The 25255-nt window shown below is 52.0% G+C and overlaps 1 protein-coding gene across 6 annotated transcripts in view; it reads right to left on the bottom strand.

Annotated features, from left to right (window-relative positions):
* The window catches only part of htr4 (5-hydroxytryptamine receptor 4), a 44699-nt gene that overhangs the window by 17457 nt on the left and 1987 nt on the right, over positions 1-25255 (bottom strand). For 2 of the 6 annotated variants that reach the window (XM_029847186.1, XM_029847185.1), the window contains exons 1-2: positions 5288-5547; positions 1390-1503 (exon numbers count right to left, since the gene is read on the bottom strand). In XM_029847186.1, the coding sequence (XP_029703046.1) occupies positions 1390-1503; positions 5288-5481 (308 nt within the window). In that variant the 5' untranslated portion in view covers positions 5482-5547. Of the gene's footprint in view, positions 1-1389; positions 1504-5287; positions 5550-10271; positions 10349-25255 lie in introns of those variants that run through there. The other 4 variants (XR_003890759.1, XR_003890758.1, XM_029847189.1 and 1 more) reach the window with 4 other exon arrangements.

The raw sequence follows: 25255 nt of genomic DNA, 5'->3' as shown, positions 1-25255 counted from the left end.
TTAGCTGTATAATGAGGAGCCATCTGAAGGAGAACCACAGAAACTACAACAGACGGTGGACTTGACGGGTCAGAACTCTGCTGCAGGGCTCATTGGGGGGGGGGGGGGTTGTGGGTCAGAATCACAATAAGTGAGCGTCGCTGTGGTGAAACCAGGCTAAAGTCCACCAGCAGCCATGAGGAACACCACAGCTCAGCCCCACAGAGAAGGTCTACAGCCCCCCCACCCCTGCATGAATGACCCCAACCCTGCCTGTCACGTCTAAACACCAGTGATGGACAGCGAGGTCGCAGCTCATCACCTGGGGGGGGGGGGGTCTATATGTCTGTCAGCAAACAGGACAGTTAAAAACAGGCTGTCAGAGCAGGAAACCAGCAGCTTCACGCTCGCCATGCACTCTCTCACACACACACACACACACACACACACACACACACACTCTTGAGCAATAAACACACGCGTCTTTGTCATGCCACTCGCCTTCGTAGAGGTCAAAGGTTAGTGATGAAACACTTCACACAGTCCACCAACGTGAACACACGAGCACGACGGGGCAGCAACATGTGGTCACACGTGTGATGTGGGCGCCACCTACAGGCCACAGATGAGAAAAACCATCTGTGCTGTTGAGGCTGAAACCTGACTGACACCAGCCAGAAATCTTGTTGGTTCTGGACCGGTACCATGAGCACATGAACCGGTCCTGGGTAATGGGGGGTTGGTAGTGCTGCACAACTGCCCCGGGACGCCTCCTGCTCCCCAGAAATGCAAAGAACAACTCTGTCAGCTGTGGGATTTGAACCCAAACCTGAAGGACAGGGACCTGGACAGAACCAGAACTCAGGATCCCACTGCCCTGATGGAGCTGCACGGCTCATAAACCTGCCTAATGGGGGGGGCTGATTCTCTGTGTGTGTGTAAAGGAGCATCAGAGTCACACACACACACACACACACACACACACACACACACTTATCTTGGGGATACTCAGGACACCAAAGTCTCTGGTGTCAGAAGCCCAAAGAGGACGGGTGGAGGAGAAGAATGAATCACTGTTGACGACAGGTCCGAGTGATCAAATGTCCTCTGGGCGACTTCAAAGAGAAACATTTTAAGAGCTCAGAGCTGCATCTTTTGTTGTGTCCCCTGAACAAGCCTCCAACCATTCTTCATCATCATCATCACCACCATCAGCATCATTGTCACCAACATCATCATCATCACCATCACCACCATCATCATCACCAGCAGGTTGTGTTTATGTTTACTCCTATCAACGATGACCAGGTCACCAGGTCATCAGGTCACCAGGTCATCAGGTCACCAGGTCATCAGGTCACCAGGTCACCAGGTCATGTGTCAGCCGTGCTGTAGAGAGTTTGGTCCTACCTGAGTTGTCTGTCCTTGCAGACGGCCACCATGACCAGCAGGTTCCCCAGGATGCTCATCAGCATGACCAGAGACAGGAAGCAGATCAGGACCATGCGCGTGGGCATGCTGTCACTATGGAAACATCCAAAAGACATCAAACATCAGTCCTGGTGTGCACACTGAGACGCACGTCAACAGAAGATAAGAATTCATCACAACATTCATCTGGTTTCTCATCGTCGGACTTCCTCCAGACTTCCTGGTTCAGGCTCATCACCTGTGAGATGCTCGACACTTTCAGCTGAGCCTCAGAAACACTGACTTTGCTGCTACGTCCCTGTCGCCCTCTGCGGATCAGAGCGGCACCGATCCGGTGGAGTTGAGGAGCTTCCTCCTCCTGCATGTTTGTGGCCACTTTGTGGTGTCATGTGCCAACATTGTGCGACTCACGGCGGCCGAGGCAGCAGCTGCACCGCTCCGCTTCAAAGGCGAGCTGATGTGTGCAAATGAGGCGTGAGCTTTGATCGGGAGCAGCAGCGCGCTAATCGCATCAAAGAGCAACCCTGACGGCTCTTTAAAAGCAACGTCATTACCAAAGGGAGCTGGAGAAGCTTCCCTGCTCAGAGATTTCTTCACGTCGAGCCTGAACCACCATAAACATCTGCACGATTACGGAACAACCCAACAACAAAGCTGCACCGCGCTAATTCGCTCTGCCAGCCTCGGGTTCATCTGGGCCTGGTGACTGCAGGTCCACCCCCCAACACTAGGTGGCAATACCTCCGGGGTCGCCTGCTGACAGCTGCCGGTCGCTACAGTTGGCTCAGACTTGAGATTAAAACTCCACGATTTGAGTCTTCTTTTCTATAACGTCCAGAGTTGCTAGGCAACCTGGTTTTAGCTGTATACAAGCACAAATGCGCTGATATGAAGACAAAAAGGTGTGGCTCCTACACTCAGTGTTTGGAAGGCTGAACTCAGGAAGATCAGAGGTCATGGACCAACCATCGTGGACCCAAACTGAAGCATGTTCTGCTAACTGGCTCTGCAACCCACCAGCAGGGGGCCTTTAATTACTGCTCTGAAGAAAGGTAACGAATCATCATTAAACCAGGAAAATGCACCGTTTCCAGAGGTCAGAACCGAGTTGTCCTCCTGCCCGGGTCACCTCCTCCCTCCCCGGGTCACCTCCTCCCTCCCGGGTCACCTCCTCCCTCCCCGGGTCACCTCCTCCTGCCCGGGTCACCTCCTCCTGCCCGTGTCACCTCCTCCCTCCCCGGGTCACCTCCTCCTGCCCGGGTCACCTCCTCCCTCCCGGGTCACCTCCTCCTGCCCGGGTCACCTCCTCCCTCCCGGGTCACCTCCTCCCTCCCCGGGTCACCTCCTCCTTCCCGGGTCACCTCCTCCTGCCCAGGTCACCTCCTCCCTCCCCGGGTCACCTCCTCCTGCCCGGGTCACCTCCTCCTCCCCGGGTCACCTCCTCCTTCCCGGGTCACCTCCTCCCTCCCGGGTCACTTCCTCCCTCCCCGGGTCACCTCCTCCTGCCCGGGTCACCTCCTCCTGCCCGGGTCACCTCCTCCTTCCCGGGTCACCTCCTCCCTCCCGGGTCACTTCCTCCCTCCCCGGGTCACCTCCTCCCTCCCCGGGTCACCTCCTCCCTCCCCGGGTCACCTCCTCCCTCCCTAAACTGAAGGAGCCCTTTCAATTAGACTTAAGGAAAAGGAGGAGCAGAGAAGGAGGAGGAGAGAAGGAGGACAAGGAGAGAAGGAGGAGGAGGAGGGGATGAAGAGAGGAGGAGGGGAGGAGGAGGATGAGGAGAGAAGGAGTGGAGGAGGAGTAGAGGAGGAGCAGGATGGACCTCACTAACTTGTTTGACTGCAGCTTCAGTCCAGGTCAGTGGAACATCAGCTGATCCAGAGCTGCTGCTGATTGGCTGACAGAAGCACTCGTTTGACTGGTGTCACATGACTCCATCACAGATTTATGAATAAAGAGACACTGTGGAAACATTTGAATCCTAATTTGATGACTTGAATTGGTGCAGCAACATCAGTCTGGTGTGTGTGTGTGTGTGTGTGAGAGAGCTTCAGAGTTTAGAGTTGAATGATTAGGACTCTAAAGTGATGCCAAAAACACAGTTTCCATGACAACTGGGTTTTATTGTGAGGCCTGAACTGATGTGAGTAATTGAAGAAATAAAGGAAATGGGTGAAAATGGCTGCAGTGAAGGAGAGAAGGTGACAGGGGACATAAGAGCTGCTCTCCTGATGCTCCTCAGAAGCTCTTCATCATCAGAGGACGGGTTTTGATGGCCATGATTTCATGAGCCGTCCCAGGACGGCAGCAGTCCAGCTGTTCCTGCCAGATGCTCCATGATCAACACAAGAAGGTGAGACGTTTGTAAATGAAACAATGAAACAGCAGCGCGATGAGGTTCATGTTCACACACGTGCTTTAAAACTCTAACCTGTTAGCTCTTCAAGCATGACATGCTAACCGTGCTAACGGTGATCCTCTCTTCACCTGTCTCACCTGTTTATTTTTGAAAAGGTTTTAACGAACCCTCGTTTATGACCTGATCTCACCTCGTCCCCTCCGTCGATCCGACCTTTTTCTGCTCAACCAGATCTGTTCCCAGCTGACATCATCAGACAACATTATGTGTAAATATGCGATCGGTGGGCGTGTCCCCAACTTTACATTGTCTCGCAAGAATAGCACGTTTGGCTGGAGCTGGAAGCCTGAATAGAGTTCCCTAATTGCAAACAATAGCCGTCTGGACAGCAGCGTTCCATCTCAGCAGGAGAAAACAAGCCTGCAATTATGCAGCTTAGCAGCAGAGTTCAAGCCGCTGTGGTCCGAAATGCTGCTGCTCATGTTACAAACGTGGAAAAATGTGTTGGAACGAAGCACAGGGTCGTTCTCCTGGCTGTTAGCATCAGTTAGCAGAGACAAAGGCAGAAACCAAGAGAATGATTGGTCCAAAGCTCTTCAGAGGAACATAAGTAGCAGCTCCGAACAGCACTGGTCGTGTATGCGAGGTCATGTGACCTCGGCCAGCTCTGACTGACTGGCTAAATAAATAAATAAATAAATCACAAGACAAAAAGTGGTGAAATATTCATGGTGAACAGGACTGCTGGGATCAGAGACTTTCCTCTCTCTTCACTGCAGCACTGTGCTGCAGCTGGGGAGCTCACATGCTAGCATGCTAGCTAGCAACCTTGTGCACAGACGAGGTGAGTAAAGGTTTAGGGTTAGGGTTAGGGTTAGGTTACGTGTGCTGGACTCCTGCCTGCGCTCACACCAGCAGCCTCGTTACTGGGAACACTGGGACTGAATGAGCGCTCCTCCTCTGACTGGAACGGTGACTGTTCACCGACTGGCAACATTTTCTAACGAAGTCGTGTTCAGGTTTAATGATGAGATGACCTCTGACCCTCAACAGGGAGGTGAGCCACCAATAGAGGCAGCTGGAGCTACACACCAGTGGACCATGGTGAACGCACCCTCATACGCCTACAGTGACACACACTTGTTTGGTAGGTGTGTCTCCTAGCAACCCAGAAACAGACCGATGAGCTCTGCATGAGATGTGGTGCAGCAGTGGCTTCACCCTGACCGCACGTCTCCTTTAGCTCTGGACCACCAAACATGCAACATTTCATTAGCTGTTTCATTAGCGCGCGCACACACACACTCTCACACACGCCCAGACGCATGCACCTACACACACACACTCACACACACACTCTCTCTCTCTCACACACACACACACACACACACACACACACACTCGCCCAGACGCATGCACCTACACACACACACACACACACACACACACACACACACACACACACACACACACACACCCAGGTGAGTGAGGAGGACCGTGAGCAGCACAGACAAATCTGACCTTCTGAAGGCTTCGGGATGAATCTGGGCCACATCAGTCCAGCACCAGTTTGGGTTGCCGGGCAACCTGCTGGGATGGAGTGAAACTGCTGGTGTGAGACGGAACACTGAATAGCACCAGGAAGTTTCAGGTGGATCAAATCTGCAGCACCATGAAGTCATGTGACCCTGGTCTGGTGGTTCCTCCACCTTCATTCCACCTCTGGGGAGGTTCTCCAACACCTGCTGAGATGTTTGGAGATGAGCAGCTGAATATGAAGCCCGCTGTGATTGTGTGGAGGCTCCAGCACCCACCAGGTGTGATGTGAGTTCCAATCCCCCCACTTTCACAAAGCTAGCTGGCTATCATCATTAGCACCTGCTGCCAGCTTTGCTGGTTGTTCTCCAACTCCATGAAAGCCTGAATCCAGCAGACGTCACAGCAGAAACGCTCCTGGATCATCAAAGCGTCTCATGTTCTGTAACATCCTGGAGATGAGGATGGATCTCATCTCCATCAGTCCCAAGTTAGGGAGGAAGGAAGTTGGACCTCACAGCAGTTCAAATCTGGATGAAACCAGATTATTGTCCACAACTAGAAGCAGGTTTGGGCTCAGGTTCTGTCTCATGGACGAAGGTCAGACCCCCCAGGAGGGGGCCTCAAGACGTTCCTGTCGACAAATGTTGAGACGCAAAAAGCTGATTTAATCTGGAGATGGGATCAAAGAAGCTGGAATACGACTTGAGTCATGGAGGTCATGTGATGTCAGGAAATACTGGTTCTCCAGGAGATCCTGATGAGGATCACCACCAGGGCGGAAGACGGAACCGCAGCTTCAGGAATGTTCTTCTCATTCAAACACAAGAACGTGAAAATGTTCTTCCTCCTCATTACAACAGATTTCAGAGGAACGTTCTGCCTCTCCAGACCAGCAGATGATAGGAATCAATAATCCGAGTGCTGGCACGTCCAGAAGCAAACATCTGAGTGTGATATTTCATGTTGGGCTCCCTGAGATGTGGGGATATTTCTGGAGCTTCTCAGGGATGGATGCTTGCTGAAGCTCTTAAGTGCAGCTCTCAGAGCACGCTTGGCTTCAGGGATTCCCACAGTGGTGACGGGAAGAGCACGCACGTACAAGGAGGTAAAATGGGAACCACGAGCCAGAAATGGAACGTCAAAGAGAGGGAAAAGCAGCAGCAGACAGCCACAATCCGAGAGGAAGAGTCAGAAAATAGAACGAACAAACAGAGAAAGTATGGAGGAGAGCAGGCTGCCAGGTGGCTCCGGATCTCACCTGGGTACGACTGACCCCTCCATCCATCACCAACGCTGGCTCAGATCACACCTTTCAAATACTTGTGTCTCTGTGCTGCTCAGACCTTCAGCAGATGCACCATCTCATCCTTCAGCTCATCCTTCTCATCCCGGCTGACCTTTGACCTCCACGTCTTCAGCAACGCGTCCGTTAAAACAACGACAACCATCTGGGAGCGATCCAGATCCAGATCCAGGTCTGGGCTCCATAGATCTTCACCAGGCTGAGGAGGTTGGTTCCACCTGGTTCCATCTCTGGTGGTCCAGTCCTGTGTGTGTTTCGGGTCAGTGGCTCCATCCTCTACATCATCTGATCAACGTCTCCAGATCCACCAGCCCTCCGATCTCCCCCGGCTCTCTGGACCCTGTCAGAACCCTTCAGGGCAGGTGATGGAGCATCCTTTAGTGGTTGGTTCTGCTGGCCGTAGAGCCTTCATCCTCCTCCTCCTCCTCATCAGCCCACGCAGGTTAAAGGTTCCTCGATGAGCTCAGTGGTTCTGATGGTTCTGGATGCTGCTTTTCCTTTTGCCGTCTTCCTTTGTCCACCTCTGTCCTCACACTCGTCCTCCTGTTCCCTTCCCGGCCGGAGTTCTTCCACCTTGTCCCGTCCTTCCCTTCCCGGCCCCTCCTGCTGGGTTTCCGGGTGTTTGGGGGATTCTGGACATTTGCTGCTGGTTCTGACCGTGGCTGACCTGCCTGCCGGCACAGGTGGACCACAGGTGGACCACAGCAGGTTCCCACATCCTACCTGGGATACAAATGTTCCACCTCCTTCCCCTGGGACCAGTCTTTGATCTACTTTTTTGGAGTAAAAAGGCTGGGCTGATTATACATCCCATAATTATTGCTGTCCCATCAAGCTGGTGTCATTCCCTCCAAATGTGAAGCTGATTAATTGACTATTGATTTCTGATCTTTGGTGGAGTGACTCTTATTTTCTGAGCTGAACATCAGCGGAGAAACATCAAAGGCTCAGAAGAAGCTTCAATCAGCTGTGAGGAGGCAAAACACACACTTCTCATCTGTGTGTGTGTGTGTGTGAGAGTGAGTGGGTGGGTGTGGGTGTGTGAGAGACTGTGTGTGTGTGTGTGTGGGAGAGAGTGAGTGTGTGTGGGTGAGAGTGAGTGAGTATGTGTGTGTGTGTGTGTGTGGGAGAGAGTGAGTGTGTGTGGGTGTGTGAGATTGTGTGTGTGTGTGTGTGAGAGTGTGTGTGTGTGTGTGTGAGAGTGTGTGTGTGTGTGAGAGTGTGTGTGTGTGAGAGTGTGTGTGTGTGTGTGTGAGAGTGTGTGTGTGTGTGTGAGAGTGTGTGGTGTGTGAGAGTGTGTGTGGGTGTGTGAGAGACTGTGTATGTGTGAGTGTGTATGTGAGACTGTGTGTGTGTGTATGTGAGACTGTGTGTGTGTGTGTGTGTGTGTGTGTGTGTGTGTGTGTGTGTGTGAGATCATCATTCTCTGGTCCTGCTCGTCGTCAGATTTCTACTCAACTGAACTCATGAACTGCAGCAGAATTAGAACATTTGGTTCAGCAGAGAATCCTTCCTTCCTTCCTTCCTCTCTTTCTCTCTTCCTTCCTTCCTTCCTCTTTTTCCTCTCATTCTTCCATTCTTCCTTCCTTCTATTCTTCCTTCCTTCCTTCCATTCTTCCTTCCTTCTTTCCTCTCTTCCTTCCATTCTTCCTTCCTTCCTTCCTCTCTTTCTCTCTCTCTTCCTTCCTTCCTTCCTTCCTTCCCATCACTGTCCTGTCCACCAAGTCCTCCAGCTCTGGGGGAGACAGGTGGGTTGGCTCCCGTTGTAGCCCCGCCCATACAGGAAGTGCGTGGGTGAGGTGACCTGACATGAGGATGGAGGTTCTGCCAGCAGGGACAGGTGGGATGGAGCAGCTCCCACTAACACCTGAGGGAGGGAGACGTTCTTCTGGAGGGAGTCCACAGGAATATAATTCCATCGTGATGAATCCTGGGGGGACATTGTGGGGACATCCTGGACATTGTGACAGCTCCTCAGTCAGAGGTGTCTTCTGTCATTAATGGTCTCAATATCTCTGGTGGACGTGAAGTTTGGACTGCTTCATCTGACCCTCCTACAGGTCCAAGTTCACTTGTTATCAGAATAAACATGTGGAGGGACTTTATGATGACCAAACACAAGAACGACTGAACAAACGAGGCGAGACGCCTGGGGACACCTTGGGACACCTGGGGACACCTGAGGACACCTGAGGACGCCTGGAGACACCTGAGGACGCCTGGAGACACCTGAGGACGCCTGGGGACACCTGAGGATGCCTGAGGACACCTGAGGACGCCTGAGGACACCTGAGGACGCCTGGAGACACCTGAGGACGCCTGGAGACACCTGGGGACGCCTGGGGACACCTGAGGACGCCTGGGGGACACCTGAGGATGCCTGGGGACACCTGAGGACGCCTGGGGACACCTGAGGACGCCTGGGGACACCTGAGGATGCCTGAGGACGCCTGGGGGACACCCGAGGACGCCTGGGGGACACCCGAGGACGCCTGGGGACACCTGAGGACGCCTGGGGACACCTGGGGATGCCTGGGGACACCTGAGGACGCCTGGAGACACCCGAGGACGCCTGGAGACACCTGGGGACGCCTGGGGACACCCGAGGATGCCTGGGGACACCTGAGGACGCCTGGGGACACCTGAGGATGCCTGAGGACGCCTGGGGGACACCCGAGGACGCCTGGGGGACACCCGAGGATGCCTGGGGACACCTGAGGACGCCTGGGGACACCTGAGGACACCTCAGGACAGAGTTCTTTGGCATTTGCATCGCTACAAATGAGTCCTGTGGATGTGAATCCATCCCCAAAAAACAGCAGGAAGTCAGTAACTTCAACATTTAACTACTTTCATGGACACGAAGGAGGAGAAGCTTCAAACTTTCGGAGAAACTGAAAAATAAAAATAACACCAGAGACCTAAAACGAGGAGACCGGGACAGTGTTTGTCCATTTAGCTGGTCCACCACCTTAGACTCAGATAGATGGACGCATCCATTATGACTGACTGGAGGTCTGATAAATGACGCCAGGGCAAACAGACCGTATCTACACGCTAACGATGCTAATTTGGCCTCATAAATAGGAGCAGATGTTAGCTAATGTGTGCCTGCCTGCTTCTGTACATTAGATCTCATATCTGTGACCTTTATCAACACATCAACAAAAACAAACAACACGCCCAACAGGAGGATGTAGGTTGGTAAGTAGGGCGCCGCGTGGGCTCCTGTCATAAATCACGCTGGCAGAAGGTCCCACATAATACCATCAGAACTGGATTCCAGTCACGACCTCATCGCCTAAAACTGGGTCACGTCCCGTAAACATCTCATAAACAAGCTCCATTTACGGGTTTATGGACGACAGAAGGCACCAACTTCTGTGGTACTGTTCTAAATTTAGCTCTGCTCTTAGGCCTGATTAGGGCTCGTTGGGCTTCCTGTGGAGCCACGTCCAACAAACTGAAGACCTCTTCGTTCCTGCTCCAGCTGCCCTGGACCTCCTGCCCTGGACCTCCTGCCCTGGACCTCCTGCCCTGGACCTCCTGCCCTGGACCGTCCCAGTGATGAGTGAGCTCCTCAACTGTTGGACCTTCTCCACCGTTCAGGCATTCACAGAGCCAGAAGGTCCTGGTCTCCACGGCAGGTTGACCAATGCTCACCTCTGACTGACGGGCTCCTCCATCACCGTCCCCTGGCCTGCAGCCCACCCTCATGTGACCATAAATGCAGAGAATCCCTGCAGAGACACAAGCACAGTCGACAGCTTATTATGGGATTAGCCTCGCTCTGCCGGCCGACGTGTTCCGGGCTGCCAGATTATGGGAGGAATCATTTATATTCGGAGGAACGCCTGAACATGAGCGCACGCGAGTGAACAGGCTGGCCGCCATCCCATCACCGAGGGTCTCCAACAGGAAGAGCCAGGAACAGGGAGGGGGGCCAGACCTGTGGGGGTCCGTCAGCCCTGATCCAGTCAGGCAGCAGATGGACCAGACGAGGAGGACAGACTGGTGCAGCCAACTGGAAACCAGTCGGATGACATCAGAGCTGTGGAAGTGCTGCTGGTTTCACCAGAGGACCAGTGATCACGTGATCCTGGTCCCAACAGAAACCATGGCAACCAGCAAAGGCCACTGAAGGACCTGCTGAAGGTGTGGGCGGGACAGAAACATTCTTTTGAGAGGATTATTCATGAAATCTGCGTCAGAGACTCAGCTGCAGGGTCTCAGTGGATCCCAGCAGTGGATCCCAGCGGTGGATCCCAGCGGTGGATCCCAGCGGTGGATCCCAGCAGGTCACTGTGATGCAGAGTTCAGCCTACTTCACGAACACCTCCACGTGTTTACAGACCCCCAGAGACCGGTTGCTGAGCTGATCTCATTAGATATTTAGAGCTGAGCCAGCAGCTGGACCTCAGACCTGGAGCCGTGTTTGTGGTGATTCCTGCGTCCATGTGACATTCCAAACCTGGGAGTACGTTGACCCCGCGACCTTTACCTGTTAGTAACATTCAGAGCTCAGCAGGCATCTGTGGGGGGGGGCAAACATCTCTGAGGGCCATCATCGCCTCTGGACCTGATTTAAGACGGCGTCCGGTTAGTTCAGCACGGCCGAGCAGCACGTTGGCCAGACGAGCTGGACCCTCACGGGCCGGTGGGGGCGGGCCGAGGGGGGGCGGGCCAATGGGGGGGGGGGGGGGGGGGGGGGGGGGGGGGCATGGGGGCGGGCCGGTGGGGCCGGGCCGATGGGGCCGGGCCGGTGGGGGCGGGCCGATGGGGCCGGGCCGATGGGGCCGGGTCGGTGGGGGCGGACCGAGGAGGGGCGGGTCGGTGGGGGCGGGCCGATGGGGGCGGGCCGGTGGGGGCGGGCCGAGGGGGGGCGGGTCGGTGGGGGCGGACCGATGGGGGCGGGCCGAGGAGGGGCGGGTCGGTGGGGGCGGGCCGGTGGGGGCGGGCCGAGGGGGGGCGGGTCGGTGGGGGCGGGCCGATGGGGGCGGGCCGAGGGGGGGCGGGCCGATGGGGGCGGCGCACGTGTGATGCTGAGGAGACACTCATCTTCATCATCATCTTCATCAGATGGAGACGTTATAACGTTCTCCAACGTCTTCGTCTGACCGGCTTCCTGTTGCTCTCTAAAGATGACGTCATCAGTTCTGATGGGTCCTGCACCAATTTGGCGTCTCATTAACACCAAACGGACCCCTCGGCCCCCCCAGGGTCCATCACACTTCAGACTGAGCTCCTCTCACGGCTTTGATCACTAATAAGCATCTAGTAACTAATGAGGATTCTATCGTTCATCTTCTTCTGTGGTGACAAATGCAGCGACTGGACACATGTCCACACTCGTCCTCACACTCGTCCACACTCGTCCTCACACACGTCCTCACACACATCCTCGCACTCGTCCACACTCGTCCTCACACTCGTCCTCACACACGTCCTCACACTCGTCCTCACACACGTCCTCACACACGTCCTCACACACGTCCTCACACTCGTCCTCACACACGTCCTCAGTCCTTCTGTCCTCCTCCTCTGGGGCTCAGCTCTTCACCAAAACCTCATTAATCACAGTTTTCCCCTTCGAAACAGGAATTATCCTTCAGACCTTTTTCCATGTTTCTGTTTGACAGCAGTGATCAAATCTGCATGTGTGTGTGTGTGTGTGTGTGTGTGTGTGTGTGTGTCCTCACATGTACTACACACTGAAAAGCAAAATACTTATTCTACTGGCAAAGTGAGGACATTTTTGGGAAGTGGAGACATTTAATTTTATGGTTGAGGTTAGAATTGGGTTTAGGTCAGGGGTCGGGGGTCAGGGTCTGTCTACTGTCCCTATCAATATCACTGTTCTGTGCCTGAATAATCTCACTCTTTCACGGCTCCAGTGTGGGGGGGGCAGCAGCACGAGAGCCCCCCCAGGCCGACGGCCCTGAGCGGCACCGCTGCTGGGGTCCATTACTCCCAGTTTAGCCAATTGTCCGTGTCAGTGCGAGCGGAGCTGCTGGTGCACGAGAGTCAGGCTGAAACAATCATGAGAAGAGACAGGAGCTGAGTGAGGCTACAGCAAACAAGAGTGGAGCCCAGAGGTGGAGCGTCCGTCTCCCCACCGCCGTTAAACACTAATTAGCATTTAAATGAAAATGCAAAATTCAGAGGCCAGAGGAGCCAACGCTGACTGGGGGGGCGCTCCTCTCAACCCCCCCTGAAGAGGCTCCCTGAAGAGAGCGCTGGACACACACACACCCAGAGACACACACACACACACACACCCAGAGACACACACACACACACACACACACACACAATCACCTGAAGAGGGTCTGGCTGAGCTTCATGAAAATGTAACCATGAGGTTTCGTCCATGTGATTCCACTGATTAATCAACTCATCCTTGATTATTAATCACATTCACACAAACCACGTTTTGAATCGGTCCTCAACCTCTTTAGTTCAGTTATCAGCAACAAAAAAGGAAAGTTTGCAACTGGGTCATTTAATGTGGATCGTAAAAAGAAAAAAAAACACACAAAAAGGGTCCAAAGTTCAGGAACTCCTGAGCTTGTGGAATCTAAAGACACTGGATCAAAGCCAACAGGAAACTGAGGAAAAAGGAGGGAAACGACAGATTTCACGGCTGAGAAGACGTGGAGAAACATCTGGAGAACGAGGATGTTTACATGCTTGGCGTTCTGAAACATCAGCAGGCTTCAGAGGACCTGATGAAGGCCTCAAACAGGGTCAGGACAGGACGTGAGTCCCACACTGATTCCTGAGTCACACAAGTTCTGGATAAAGTCCGTGACTTCTGAAAAACGTCACCATCGACCATCCCAACATTTATCCAGCACCACTGAGATCAGCCTCAGAGTTACGGTTTCTTAACCTGGTGAAGACCAGCAGGTCCGTCTAGTCCATTAGACAGTGGAGGTAGCAGCCAGGAGCTCGTTAGTGGAGGTGAGAAGGTGAGAAGACCAGAGCAAACACAGCTTCATGTGGCTCCGCAGGCGTGTTCACACCAACTGGAATATAACTCACCTGGAACAGATTCTTATCATCATTTACAACCTGTTTCCTGTTCAGAACAAGGTGTGAATTTCCTGCGTACGTGCACATTTTGATGCACGTGCCATAACTCCAATAACAAGGGCTTTGTGGCAGCGTGGAGTCGATAAAGCGACGGCGACGCCCTCCGAGGGAAAAACATCATCTATTTACGGAGCGGAACTCACGGAGTCAATCGTTAACTCAGCTGAGAGCAGGAAGTTTGGAACAATATCAAGATTAAAAGCTGAAGTCAACAATGGACCCAGCAACTTCAGCCAGATGTGTGAGGGGGGGGGGGGGCAGCTGTGGCTCTGCAGAGAGGTCTCGCAGCAGTCTTCACCTCCCTGCAGGCGTCTGTGGTCCACAGCAGTGCTGATGCAGCTGAGGATCGGGGGGGGGGGGGGGGGGGGCTGGTGGCAGCGTCATCCCAGGCTGTTGGCGCCGTGGGGTCCAGAATGTTTGATGGCCGTCTGTGGGCCAGGTACAGGAACAGAGAAACCTGATCTGAGGCCTGAAGCAGAGTTCTGAATTCTGGTACTTTCAGGTCTCGGACAGGACGGTGCTGCGGTGGCCCACCAGAGGCCAGCTGGACAGGAAATGCAAAGTCGATGGTTTAATGAAGTCATTGTGCCTTAGGGGGGCGGTAAAAGCCACCCGGCGCCACCCTCACCGCCACTGTGGGGTCTTGGACTCTTCAGCCGATCCATCTTGAAAACCTCAGAAGGGAAACCATCTTTGGAGCGATGCAGCTGACACAGTGGAGGATCCGATAAAAATAAAACAAATTTATTAGCTAAACACTGAAGACGAGGTCAGTCCAGGAGGTCAAACATGCAGAAAAGAAGGCAAAAAGTTCATTCTCACAACTGTAGAACTGGAACGTTCTTTATTCTGACAGCAGGTTGGCCTCGACTCAGGGAACAAAACCAGCGAGCTAGCAGTTAGAGAACAGCAAAGATTTAGAACATCTAAATGGAAAATTGGAACCTCTTTAAAGATTATTATAGAGTAATTGCAAGTAAAATGAATCATCAGCCCAACACATAAATGAACAACTGCAGAATTCTTTTAGCAGACACACAAATATTAATGTCACAGCTAAAGTTATTAGCATCAAATGCATAGGCACACAGATTCTCTCATTCCTCCTCCTTTGTCGGGGATGTTTGCAGCACGGGTGCATGTGTTGGACGCTCTGATGGACCTCAGGCAGCAACATTCTCTCCAGTTTTCCACTAACAAACAAAAGAAGCCAACTCCAGATGCTGCAAAGGTTCGTACTCAGCTGTGCACTCACATGCTCTGGAAGCACGTGTGCGCATCCTCACTCCAACGGTTACTTCCTGACTGGACTCTGGAACAGCCCTGGTATAAAAGCAGGTGTTGGTCGTGAGCAACCACCACGCTCAAATAAAGCAGCAGTAAAATGAAAGGTAGATAAACGTCGTCGAGCCTTTCAGACAGAAGAACTAAAGACAGGAAGCAAAACGACGACAGAGCAAACCACACAATCGGTTTAACGTGTCTCAGTAATTAATTAGACCGATACTGTAATTAGTGGCTGCTAACAAGTGAGGATCAGGAAAACTCAAACAGGAAATAGGCTCCTGACTCACTTTGATAAAAGATTAAATTCACCACTAATTTTGAACCCTAAAAAAAGCTTTTTATTTACAGCCCACTGGCCACCAGGTCAGCGAGATCCCAGTGTTTAAAAGGAGGCTAATGCTAATACATTATCAGACGACCTTTGGTTCTCCTGGGGAGCTGCCTGCAATGGGACCCACGTCCTCCTCAATCATCTCCCATCAGAACACTGCTAAAAATAAGCAGTCCCACACTGAAGCTCAGCAGTGCCTGGGCAGCAGGACACGCACCAACATCCGCGGTCAAAAACAAACCGACATTCAGGCTGCAGCCGACGTCGCCGTAGATCCAGTTCCTCCTCCGGGTCCAGTTCACCACTAACCCTCCGTCAGGTGCCCCACTTCAGCTGTGAGGACACAGCAAACCAAACAGGGTGAAACCACCTCAAGCGTGCTGAGACGAGGGCGTCGCACTCGCAACCTACCAGGTTCCATCCAAATATGCACCAGCACAGATGTGACAAAATAACTGAACTCCCAACAGGCCGTTCCTCACATCTGGAGCCCCACTATTCTGAATGGACAGAGAAAAGACAGCTAACTAGCTAGCTAGCTTGCTTCCTTCCCAGAGATCACTCAGATCTTGACTTCTCCGTAACATGAAGATCACAAGCTGTTTGGACTTGACAACAGTACAGAAGCGAGTGAAATCACAAGTAGAAACATCTCGCTTGCTGTGACCTTCTGACATTAAAGGGCTCCACTAATTCAGAAGCCACAACATTTCAGTGTTTTCCTGTTCTGGGAGCTTCTGGGTCTCACTGGTGTCGTCCCAGCCTGTGGTTATTGACTGCCGAGACATGGGCCCTGCCAGGATAAACGGATGAGTTCTCACCAACCTCCCAACCTGCAGGGTAAACACTCCCGAGTCTGCAGGCATCCTCGCCTGGCGGATGTTTGAGTGTTGGTTCCACACTCACACGCAGACGCTGAGCTTGACTCTTAGTAACTTCCACAGATTCGATCAAATCTTTCCGTGTGGGAGTGGAAAGAGATTTCTGCGGGTGGTGGAGCTGAACTCCGGCCAGGGCATCAGGCTCTTGGGGGCAAAGAGCCCTGGAAATGTGAACAACTAGAGCGCAGGTGAAAAGAGGAATAAACCTGCTCTACCTTCTCCCATAGGAACCAATGATAGCTCCTCAAAGCTACAGCAGCAATGCTAAAGAGCTGCAGCAGCCTGCCGATGGGTGGTCAGCAGATCCAGGCTCCTCAAAGTCTACTTCCTCGGTTCTACTCCACTCTGACTCTGCCTCCTTAGGCATCACTGCTCATGTTGGGAGGACCAGAGCAGATCTCCACTCAGCGGCGCACAGGAAGTCGCACAAGTCGAATGTTTGACAGAAGGTCAAGTCGTAGCAGATGGAAACCAACAACACAAACTGCAGAAGGAATCCGCTCAGATTTTTACTCTGGTCGAGTCCTGAACCAACACTGCTGTGTTTTCATGAATTATGGGTCATGTTCTCGTCCCCTGAGAGTTTTTCAATGTTCTGGTTGCACAACAAATCATTTCAGCAGCAGCACTGCAAGACGGCGTTTCTCCGTTGTATCAAAGTGATTCTCAGCACCCAACAATAATTTTCCATCCGTAACAGACTTGAGAATATTCGTTCTCTGCTGAGGAACCGTCACAGTGTTGGAGACCAAGTCAAATGTTCAGCCCAGACGCCAAACCAGGATTTGGTCCTTTTTCACATCTGTTTACAGCTGTTGGGATCTGTACCAGGGATACCCTCGTCCAGGAGGTACCCTCATCCAGGGGGTACCCTCATCCAGGGGGTACCCTCATCCAGGAGGTACCCTCATCCAGGAGGTACCCTCGTCCAGAACGTACCCTCGTCCAGAACGTACCCTCGTCCAGGAGGTACCTTCGTCCAGGAGGTACCCTCGTCCAGGAGGTACCCTCATCCAGGGGGTACCTTCGTCCAGGACGTACCCTTGTCCTGGACTCACTGTGTAATTAAATGCTTCTCTGATGATACCATGAGCAGTCATCAACGTCCACTGTTGAACTGGCCCACAGTCACTTTTTAAAATCCCATTTCCAGTTGTTAACTATCAGTAAATGTTTTCATTCAGCATTATTTTACATAATTGTTCTTCATGCGGACTGTGGAACACGGCTCCTGTGCCAGTGGACCAGAACAAGGCCGATGTAAACACCTCTGTACTTCCACACACTTTGGGGGCAAATGATGGAATTTGGAGGTAAGCTACATGAAACAAACTAACAAAAAAGAAAGATAGGATATCAACAATGAGCTGAAGTTATATTCCACTTTATTCTATTTAAATCCTCAAAAACCTCAAAACTACTTGTCTATCTAAAAGGTTTGGACAGGACTTTGACCACAGAGGAGAAAAACCTCCGTAGAGAAGGTTCTTGTGGTGGCCTCATGAGTCTTTTCTTTACGAGGGAGATGCAGAGTTCCGTAACAACTGGGTCCTGCAGGGTCATCAGACACAGCATCTCTAGAGGTTTGAACCTGCCACACAAACGCTGATGGATTTCCCGGTCCAGGTTCTTAAAGGTTTTGGCAGTGATGTAGATATCATCGTTCTTGACCTCCGCCCACACTTTTTCAAAGATGCCATCATTGACTTTGCATTTGTTGCCAAACACATGTGCGTCAACACACATGTGAAAAACCACCGTCTCAATGAAGGTTTTGACGTAGGACATCTTGATGTCTCCCTCCATGCCTGGACTCTGTTGTTCCTCAGCAGGTTCCAGGGCGGCGTCCTCAGCAGACATTGGCTGGTGCTGGTGCTCCTCGCTTCTCCGAGTTTCCAATATCCCAGATCTGCCTCCAGAGTCTGTGTGAACCGAGATCACGGTTGCAGACGGTGGCTCAGAGAGTTCAGCTGCTTCAGGTGGTTCACAGTCTGATACTGAGAGATCCATGATGGTAGCACCAGGTTTTTCTTCCAGAATACTGTGTTTCAGTCTCGCTCCAAGTCCTTTAACTACAGTCTTCAGAAACCACTTCATTAGGACAGTGCAGATCCAGGACTTCCTGCGAAGGTCATTGTAAATCTCAGACTTTTCCTGTGGAATAAGCTTGTCCCCATCATCTAGACCTTCCAAACTGGAGTCGGGGGTAATCGTTTGGGAGGAGCGATGGTGAAGTAGAGGAGCCAAGCGCTGGAATAAAACCAAGACCTTGGCACCAGTGATATATCTGGACTTGACCTTCAGGGGGGTGTTGTCTTCATCTTGTCTACTGAGATCATTCAGAAGTTGAGGTGTGAGCTGATCAACGATGGACCAACAACTCTCAACTGTGATGTCTTCTCGGTGTTTCTTCTTCAACTGGGCCAAGAGGCGGCACAGCCACACTCTGAGAAAACACTTTGCAGACACTAATCTCAGCTGGTTTTTCAAACCTTTAAAAGAACCTTTCCCCTCCTCTTCCACAGACACCAGAAGAGAAACTTCTTTCCCCAAACTTTCGATCTCCTCGGAGCTAACGAATTCCAACCCCTTAAATTCGTCTCTGCTAACATCTTCCATTAGATGAGTGCTGATTTCCCTCAACTCCTTCCTGATTTTCTCCTGGATCGAGTCTGGAGTTATTGATTTCCCCCCAGTTTGGTCTTCAGGTGCCACTTCATCCTCCATCACATCTTCCTGTCCATGTTCATCCCCATCTTCAGACGTTTGAAATAGAGCCATTAGCTTAGCTCCAACATTCCCGAACAGGTCGTTGACACAGCAGACCATCCGGTTCAGCCTGGAAGGGGAAGTGAGGTGCCAGTTGATGCTGGAATGCTCAGGCCCGGCATTGAGGGACTTCAGAGTTTCCTGATTCTCCTGTTGGATCATCTTTGTGAGGCTCTTCAAGCTCTCATCTGCTCGTTTCATGTGCAGAGCATCACAGAAACTCCGCTGAAGCAAGAACTCCAGACCAGGCACCACATCCTCCACGTACTTTAATCCCGATGAGCCGCGGTTGCTCATCATGGACTCAGTCACGGTATCGATAATATTCAGAGTCATCTCCGCCACGAGGATATTGGTGACGTTGGTCGGTGCAGCAGATGTTAACGCTTTCCATTGATCTACCGTCAGCTCTTCCATGAAGGACTTAATTATAAAGTAAACAGAATTGCTAATAAGCACCTTCATGGTTTCAGTTTTTGTTCAGGATGTACTGATGGATGTAAAAAGGACTAAGCTAAAATCAATGTTTTGTGCTTGATGGGTAAAGTTTAGACATTATAGATTATTAAGGTTTTACCTGCAACATCAAAGCACAACCACATTAGTTTAAAAGGTGCCAACATGAAAGCAGCAAGATTCCCTTTAATTTGGTTTGGAACTGAAACATGAATGATAGCTGATGTTAGCATCAGATTTCTGATCCTCCTTTCTAAACAAACAAACAAATAAATAACCTTGGTTTTGGAATATCTGTTTTTTTGCCTTATAAACTGAAATGTCTCTTTTCTGATCTCACATCATATTTCATGTTTTCAGACTACTGACTAAAGCAGGAAAGGACAAAACTGATTGGATCTGGATCAGCAGCCAGAGTTCCTCTCAGCTCCTGGAACAAGTCTGGTTTTAATCTTAATTGGTGTAAAGTGTAAAGAGGGAAATCCTGTCCGAGAGATCAGGGTCACATCAAAGGTCACATCAAAGGTCACACTTTTGGCGAGTCTGTCAGTGACCTCTATCTTCTGGAGCAGGTTGGAGGCACCTCTAGTCTGGAGATGTCAGGCTTCAGACAGGCCAGTAGAGCATCCTGGGCCTGGACGACAGCGGAGCAGCTAGCAAACGGCAAATCTTGTAGCTTTAGCTTTTATTAGAATGAACAAAAGCGTCTCCTGAAGAATAGTTTGCAATAAACTAACTTGGACACAAGTGAAATGACGTTTCTCCGTTTTTACACGCTAATCGTTGGTGAACAGGGCTCGTCGGTGCACCTGAGTGTTAGCGCCCAGGTAGCAATAATCACACCCACGCCAACACAGCTAACACACAACAGAAGTGAACAGGCGGAATTACGCAGCACCGCGACAACATTCGCGCGACTAAATTATTCCTCGGTTACTCATTCGCATCATCGATTCTCCTCCTGCTGAAACGGAAAGTTTTCCGAGGACGAGGCAGAAGACGCTAAACATTCCCTCCTGCTGTGGATGAACGCCTTCACGACAGGTGGAGCGCAGAGCAGAGCTCCACCCACCCGCTGTTACGCTGTTACAACATTCAAGCGCCTGTCAGGACCGACATGTTCCAGTGTCGTTTCAGCCGGAACGACGGCTGATTTTTATTGGAGATGAAAGCAGACTCCAGCAGCCGGCAGCACGCATGTATAAATAATGAGCCTCCGCTTCGGCTTTCTTATTTTGGGAGTTTTGCTAACGTACTTGGTGACTCAGGAGTGTCTGAGCACCAGGAGTCCGATTCCACGATGGCCACCTGAACAAAAAAGGAAGGAGCCCGAGGTCGGAGTTCTAGGCTGTGGAGAGTAAACAGGGAACGATGTTCCGTTGGGATGGGCGGATCTATGGAGAGGTCGTGTTCTGAGACGGGTTCCTTCATTCAAACTTTGGATAATGTGTTTCCTGTAAACGGTGAAGTGCGACTCGTCTAATGAAAGTTCTGGTCATCAAACATCATGGAGCCACATTTAGCAGCAAACTTAAGATAAAAATGTTAAACAAATTTACTGCTGAGCCCAAACGTATCTAATGAGAACTGAGGTCACGTGTCTTCGTTTCAGAACAGAAGCAATCGGCGCTCGTCAAATAGTGCGCACCGTTACCACGACAACGCAAATGTCAAACGCTTCCTCTGTTACGTCACACATAAAAATAGCCCAGCGGCGTTAGCTAGCGCGGCCGGGAGCTCGCCGTCGTAAATAAAAGGCTTTTTTTCAACAACTCAACTCAGTTTTCTGAAAACTTTCGAGGAAGCGCGAAGCTGCAGTCACACGGATCCGTGAACGTGGCGGAAACACGGCGAGAGCAGCGCCGGCTGGCGACAGTGGAGCCTTTTTGTGAGGAGCGAACGGCCAGACTGTGAAATTCCTCCCCGAGCCGCGACTTTAGGCAGGACTTTGATGAGGATCCAGCATTTCCTCGATCTGTTACATTAAGGGGTCAAAGTCACATTTGAAAACGTCTCCTTCCAACCGGTGACATCCCCCGAGGCGCCGGCGCAGCTGTCCCCGTGGTCACCACGGTTACCATGGTCACCGTGTGACGCGGCGTTCAGGTGGAAGCTCAGACATCAGGTTTGGGGGCTGAACTGTTGCGACACACCTGCCCAGGTGGAGCGGAGGGGGACAGGGACCTCATCCATCAGCAGCCAGCAGCAGATGCGACTCTCCTTCAAAGGTTCCACAGATTTACCTTTCATCCCGGTTCCTTTCATCTTTGAGGTCTCGTGAGCACGTGTCTGAGGTCGTGACGGCTGGTCCAGCTTCAGGGCCTGGACCTGCCACCGGTGGTGGTTCCACTGGTGTCGGCGAGTCCACAACAGAAGCAGACAGAACTCCTGAACCGCTCCCTCCCCATGACCCTTATAGAGGCACCACTGTGGTAGAGGTCAGGGGTCAGCTGCCACCACTTTGATATCAGCCCTGCGGCTGGGGTGGAAAACCTGGAGGGTCCATCAGTACCCGGGTACCTGCACAGCTCAGGTCTGCCTCTTCTTCCCTCCTGCTGGGCTCAAAGGTCTGACAAGACGATGACATCACAACGGCTGCTAAATCCCCGTCATCGCTCCCAACCCCCGGAATCCTGCATGACGTCAGAGCTCCTCTGTTAAAGCAAAACTGTTCCCAGAAGCACAACTGACAGCAAACACATCAAAGCCTGGAGGTAATTACCCCTGTTCAGCAGTCGGAGCGGCTCCGGGACGATGTTTCTGCCCGACGACGTCTCACAGGGCTGGGAAGTGAGCGTGAGTGTGTGTGTGTGTGTGTGTGTGTGCGTGAGCGTGTGTGTGTGTAAGTGTGTGTGTGAGCGTGTGTGTGTGTGTGTGTGTGTGTGAGCGTGTGTGTGTGTAAGTGTGTGAGAGTGTGTGTAAGTGTGTGTAAGTGTGTGTGTGAGCGTGTGTGTATGTAAGTGTGTGTGTGAGCGTGTGTGTATGTGTGTGTGTGAGCGTGTGTGTGTGTGTGAGTGTGTGTGTGTCTGTGTGAGTGAGAGGTTATTTAAGGATGAGAAGACACTAGTTCCTCAGGTCCAGTAAAGTTTGTGTCCAACAGAAAAAGTGATCAAGTTCTATGTTTGTATATTTAGTTTAATTCCTCTTTTGCTGCTTTTTTTTGCAGGGAAATAAAAGTCCTCGTGTTCCACAATGATCCAGGCCAACGTGAGCCTGCATGTCTCAGGACGCACTCGCAGCGTGTGCACGTCAGCAGGTCTGAGACCGGCCTCACCAGGTCCATCACAGGTCCTCCATCACAGGTCCTCCAACACAGGTCCTCCATCACAGGTCCTCCAACACAGGTCCTCCATCACAGGTCCTCCAACACAGGTCCTCCAACACAGGTCCTCCATCACAGGTCCTCCAACACAGGTCCTCCATCACAGGTCCTCCATCACAGGTCCTCCAACACAGGTCCTCCATCACAGGTCCTCCATCACAGGTCCTCCAACACAGGTCCTCCATCACAGGTCCTCCAACACAGGTCCTCCATCACAGGTCCTCCAACACAGGTCCTCCAACACAGGTCCTCCATCACAGGTCCTCCATCACAGGTCCTCACACCTCGGGACTCAGCAGCCCTCTAAAGGCTCCAGGGCAGGTTTAGGCCTCAGGGGTCCCCCGAGGCTGCTGTGAACCAGGATGAGCTCTTCTGAAGACGTGTTACCTCAACATTTGCAGCTCTGAATGATTATGAGAAGAGAGGTGGGACAGGGCGGGGAAGGGGCGTGGCATAGGACAGGGCGTGGCACAGGACATGATGGGCGGGGCAGATGACAGGGCGGAGTAGGGGGAGTGGTGGGGCGTGGTAGAGGCAGTGCAGAGGGCAGGGCATGACAGGGGCGTGGCATATGATATGATGGGCGGGGCAAAGGGCGGTGCAGGTGGCGGGGCGGGGCATGGGGCAGGGCATGGGGCGGGGCACAGAGGCCTTGACTAGCTTGCGCCTGTGGTCGTAGTTCAGCTGATTTGTTTGGGACCGTCAAAGGTCTTCGGATGAGAAGAAGGGGAGGTAACCTGTGTGAGGAGCAGAAACTCCTCTAGAACGTCCGGCCGTCAGTCAGGTGTTGAGTAGCAGGAAGACTGAACCAGGTCTGGAGTGGCCGAGGCAAAGTCCAGACCTGAATCCAACAGAGGTGCTCTGAGCTTCAACAGGCAGTGCACGGCTCTCATAGCTCTCATGGATCTCACGGATCTCACAGATCTCATGGATCTCATAGCTCTCATGGATCTCACGGCTCTCATGGATCTCATGGATCTCACGGATCTCACAGATCTCATGGATCTCATAGCTCTCATGGATCTCACGGCTCTCATGGCTCTCATGGATCTCACGGCTCTCATGGATCTCATAGCTCTCATGGATCTCATAGCTCTCATGGATCTCACGGATCTCACAGATCTCATGGATCTCATAGCTCTCATGGATCTCACGGCTCTCATGGCTCTCATGGATCTCATAGCTCTCATGGATCTCATAGCTCTCATGGATCTCACGGCTCTCATGGCTCTCATGGATCTCACAGATCTCATAGCTCTCATGGATCTCACGGCTCTCATAGCTCTCATGGATCTCATGGATCTCACGGATCTCACAGATCTCATAGCTCTCATGGATCTCACGGCTCTCATGGCTCTCACGGCTCTCATGGATCTCATGGATCTCACGGATCTCACAGATCTCATGGATCTCATAGCTCTCATGGATCTCACGGCTCTCATGGCTCTCATGGATCTCACGGCTCTCATGGATCTCATAGCTCTCATGGATCTCATAGCTCTCATGGATCTCACGGATCTCACAGATCTCATGGATCTCATAGCTCTCATGGATCTCACGGCTCTCATGGCTCTCATGGATCTCATAGCTCTCATGGATCTCATAGCTCTCATGGATCTCACGGCTCTCATGGCTCTCATGGATCTCACAGATCTCATAGCTCTCATGGATCTCACGGCTCTCATAGCTCTCATGGATCTCATGGATCTCACGGATCTCACAGATCTCATAGCTCTCATGGATCTCACGGCTCTCATGGCTCTCATGGATCTCACGGCTCTCATGGATCTCATGGATCTCACGGATCTCACAGATCTCATGGATCTCATAGCTCTCATGGATCTCACGGCTCTCATGGCTCTCATGGATCTCACGGCTCTCATGGATCTCATAGCTCTCATGGATCTCACGGCTCTCATGGCTCTCACGGCTCTCATGGATCTCACGGCTCTCATGGCTCTCATGGATCTCACGGCTCTCACGGCTCTCATGGATCTCACGACTCTCATAGCTCTCATGGATCTCACGGCTCTCATGGCTCTCATGGATCTCACGGATCTCACAGATCTCATGGATCTCATAGCTCTCATGGATCTCACGGCTCTCATGGCTCTCATGGCTCTCACGGCTCTCATAGCTCTCATGGCTCTCATGGATCTCACGGCTCTCATAGCTCTCATGGATCTCATAGCTCTCATGGATCTCACGGCTCTCATGGCTCTCATAGCTCTCATGGATCTCACGGCTCTCATGGCTCTCATGGCTCTCATGGATCTCACGGCTCTCATGGATCTCATGGCTCTCATAGCTCTCATAGCTCTCATGGATCTCATGGCTCTCATGGCTCTCATGGATCTCATGTGGATGCGTGATGTGGACCAACTTCCTCTACATCCATGTGAACGATGCTAATGATGCTAATGATGCTTGATCGTCGTTATCACCGTCGAGGGCGACAACCGGTTATTAGGTTCAGCAGGTCCAGACGGGTTCAGATTTTCTCTTT

The sequence above is a fragment of the Takifugu rubripes genome, chromosome 14 (genome assembly GCF_901000725.2).
Source record: "Takifugu rubripes chromosome 14, fTakRub1.2, whole genome shotgun sequence".
NCBI lineage: Eukaryota > Metazoa > Chordata > Actinopteri > Tetraodontiformes > Tetraodontidae > Takifugu > Takifugu rubripes.
This window is presented reverse-complemented; position numbering and strand designations above follow the sequence as displayed.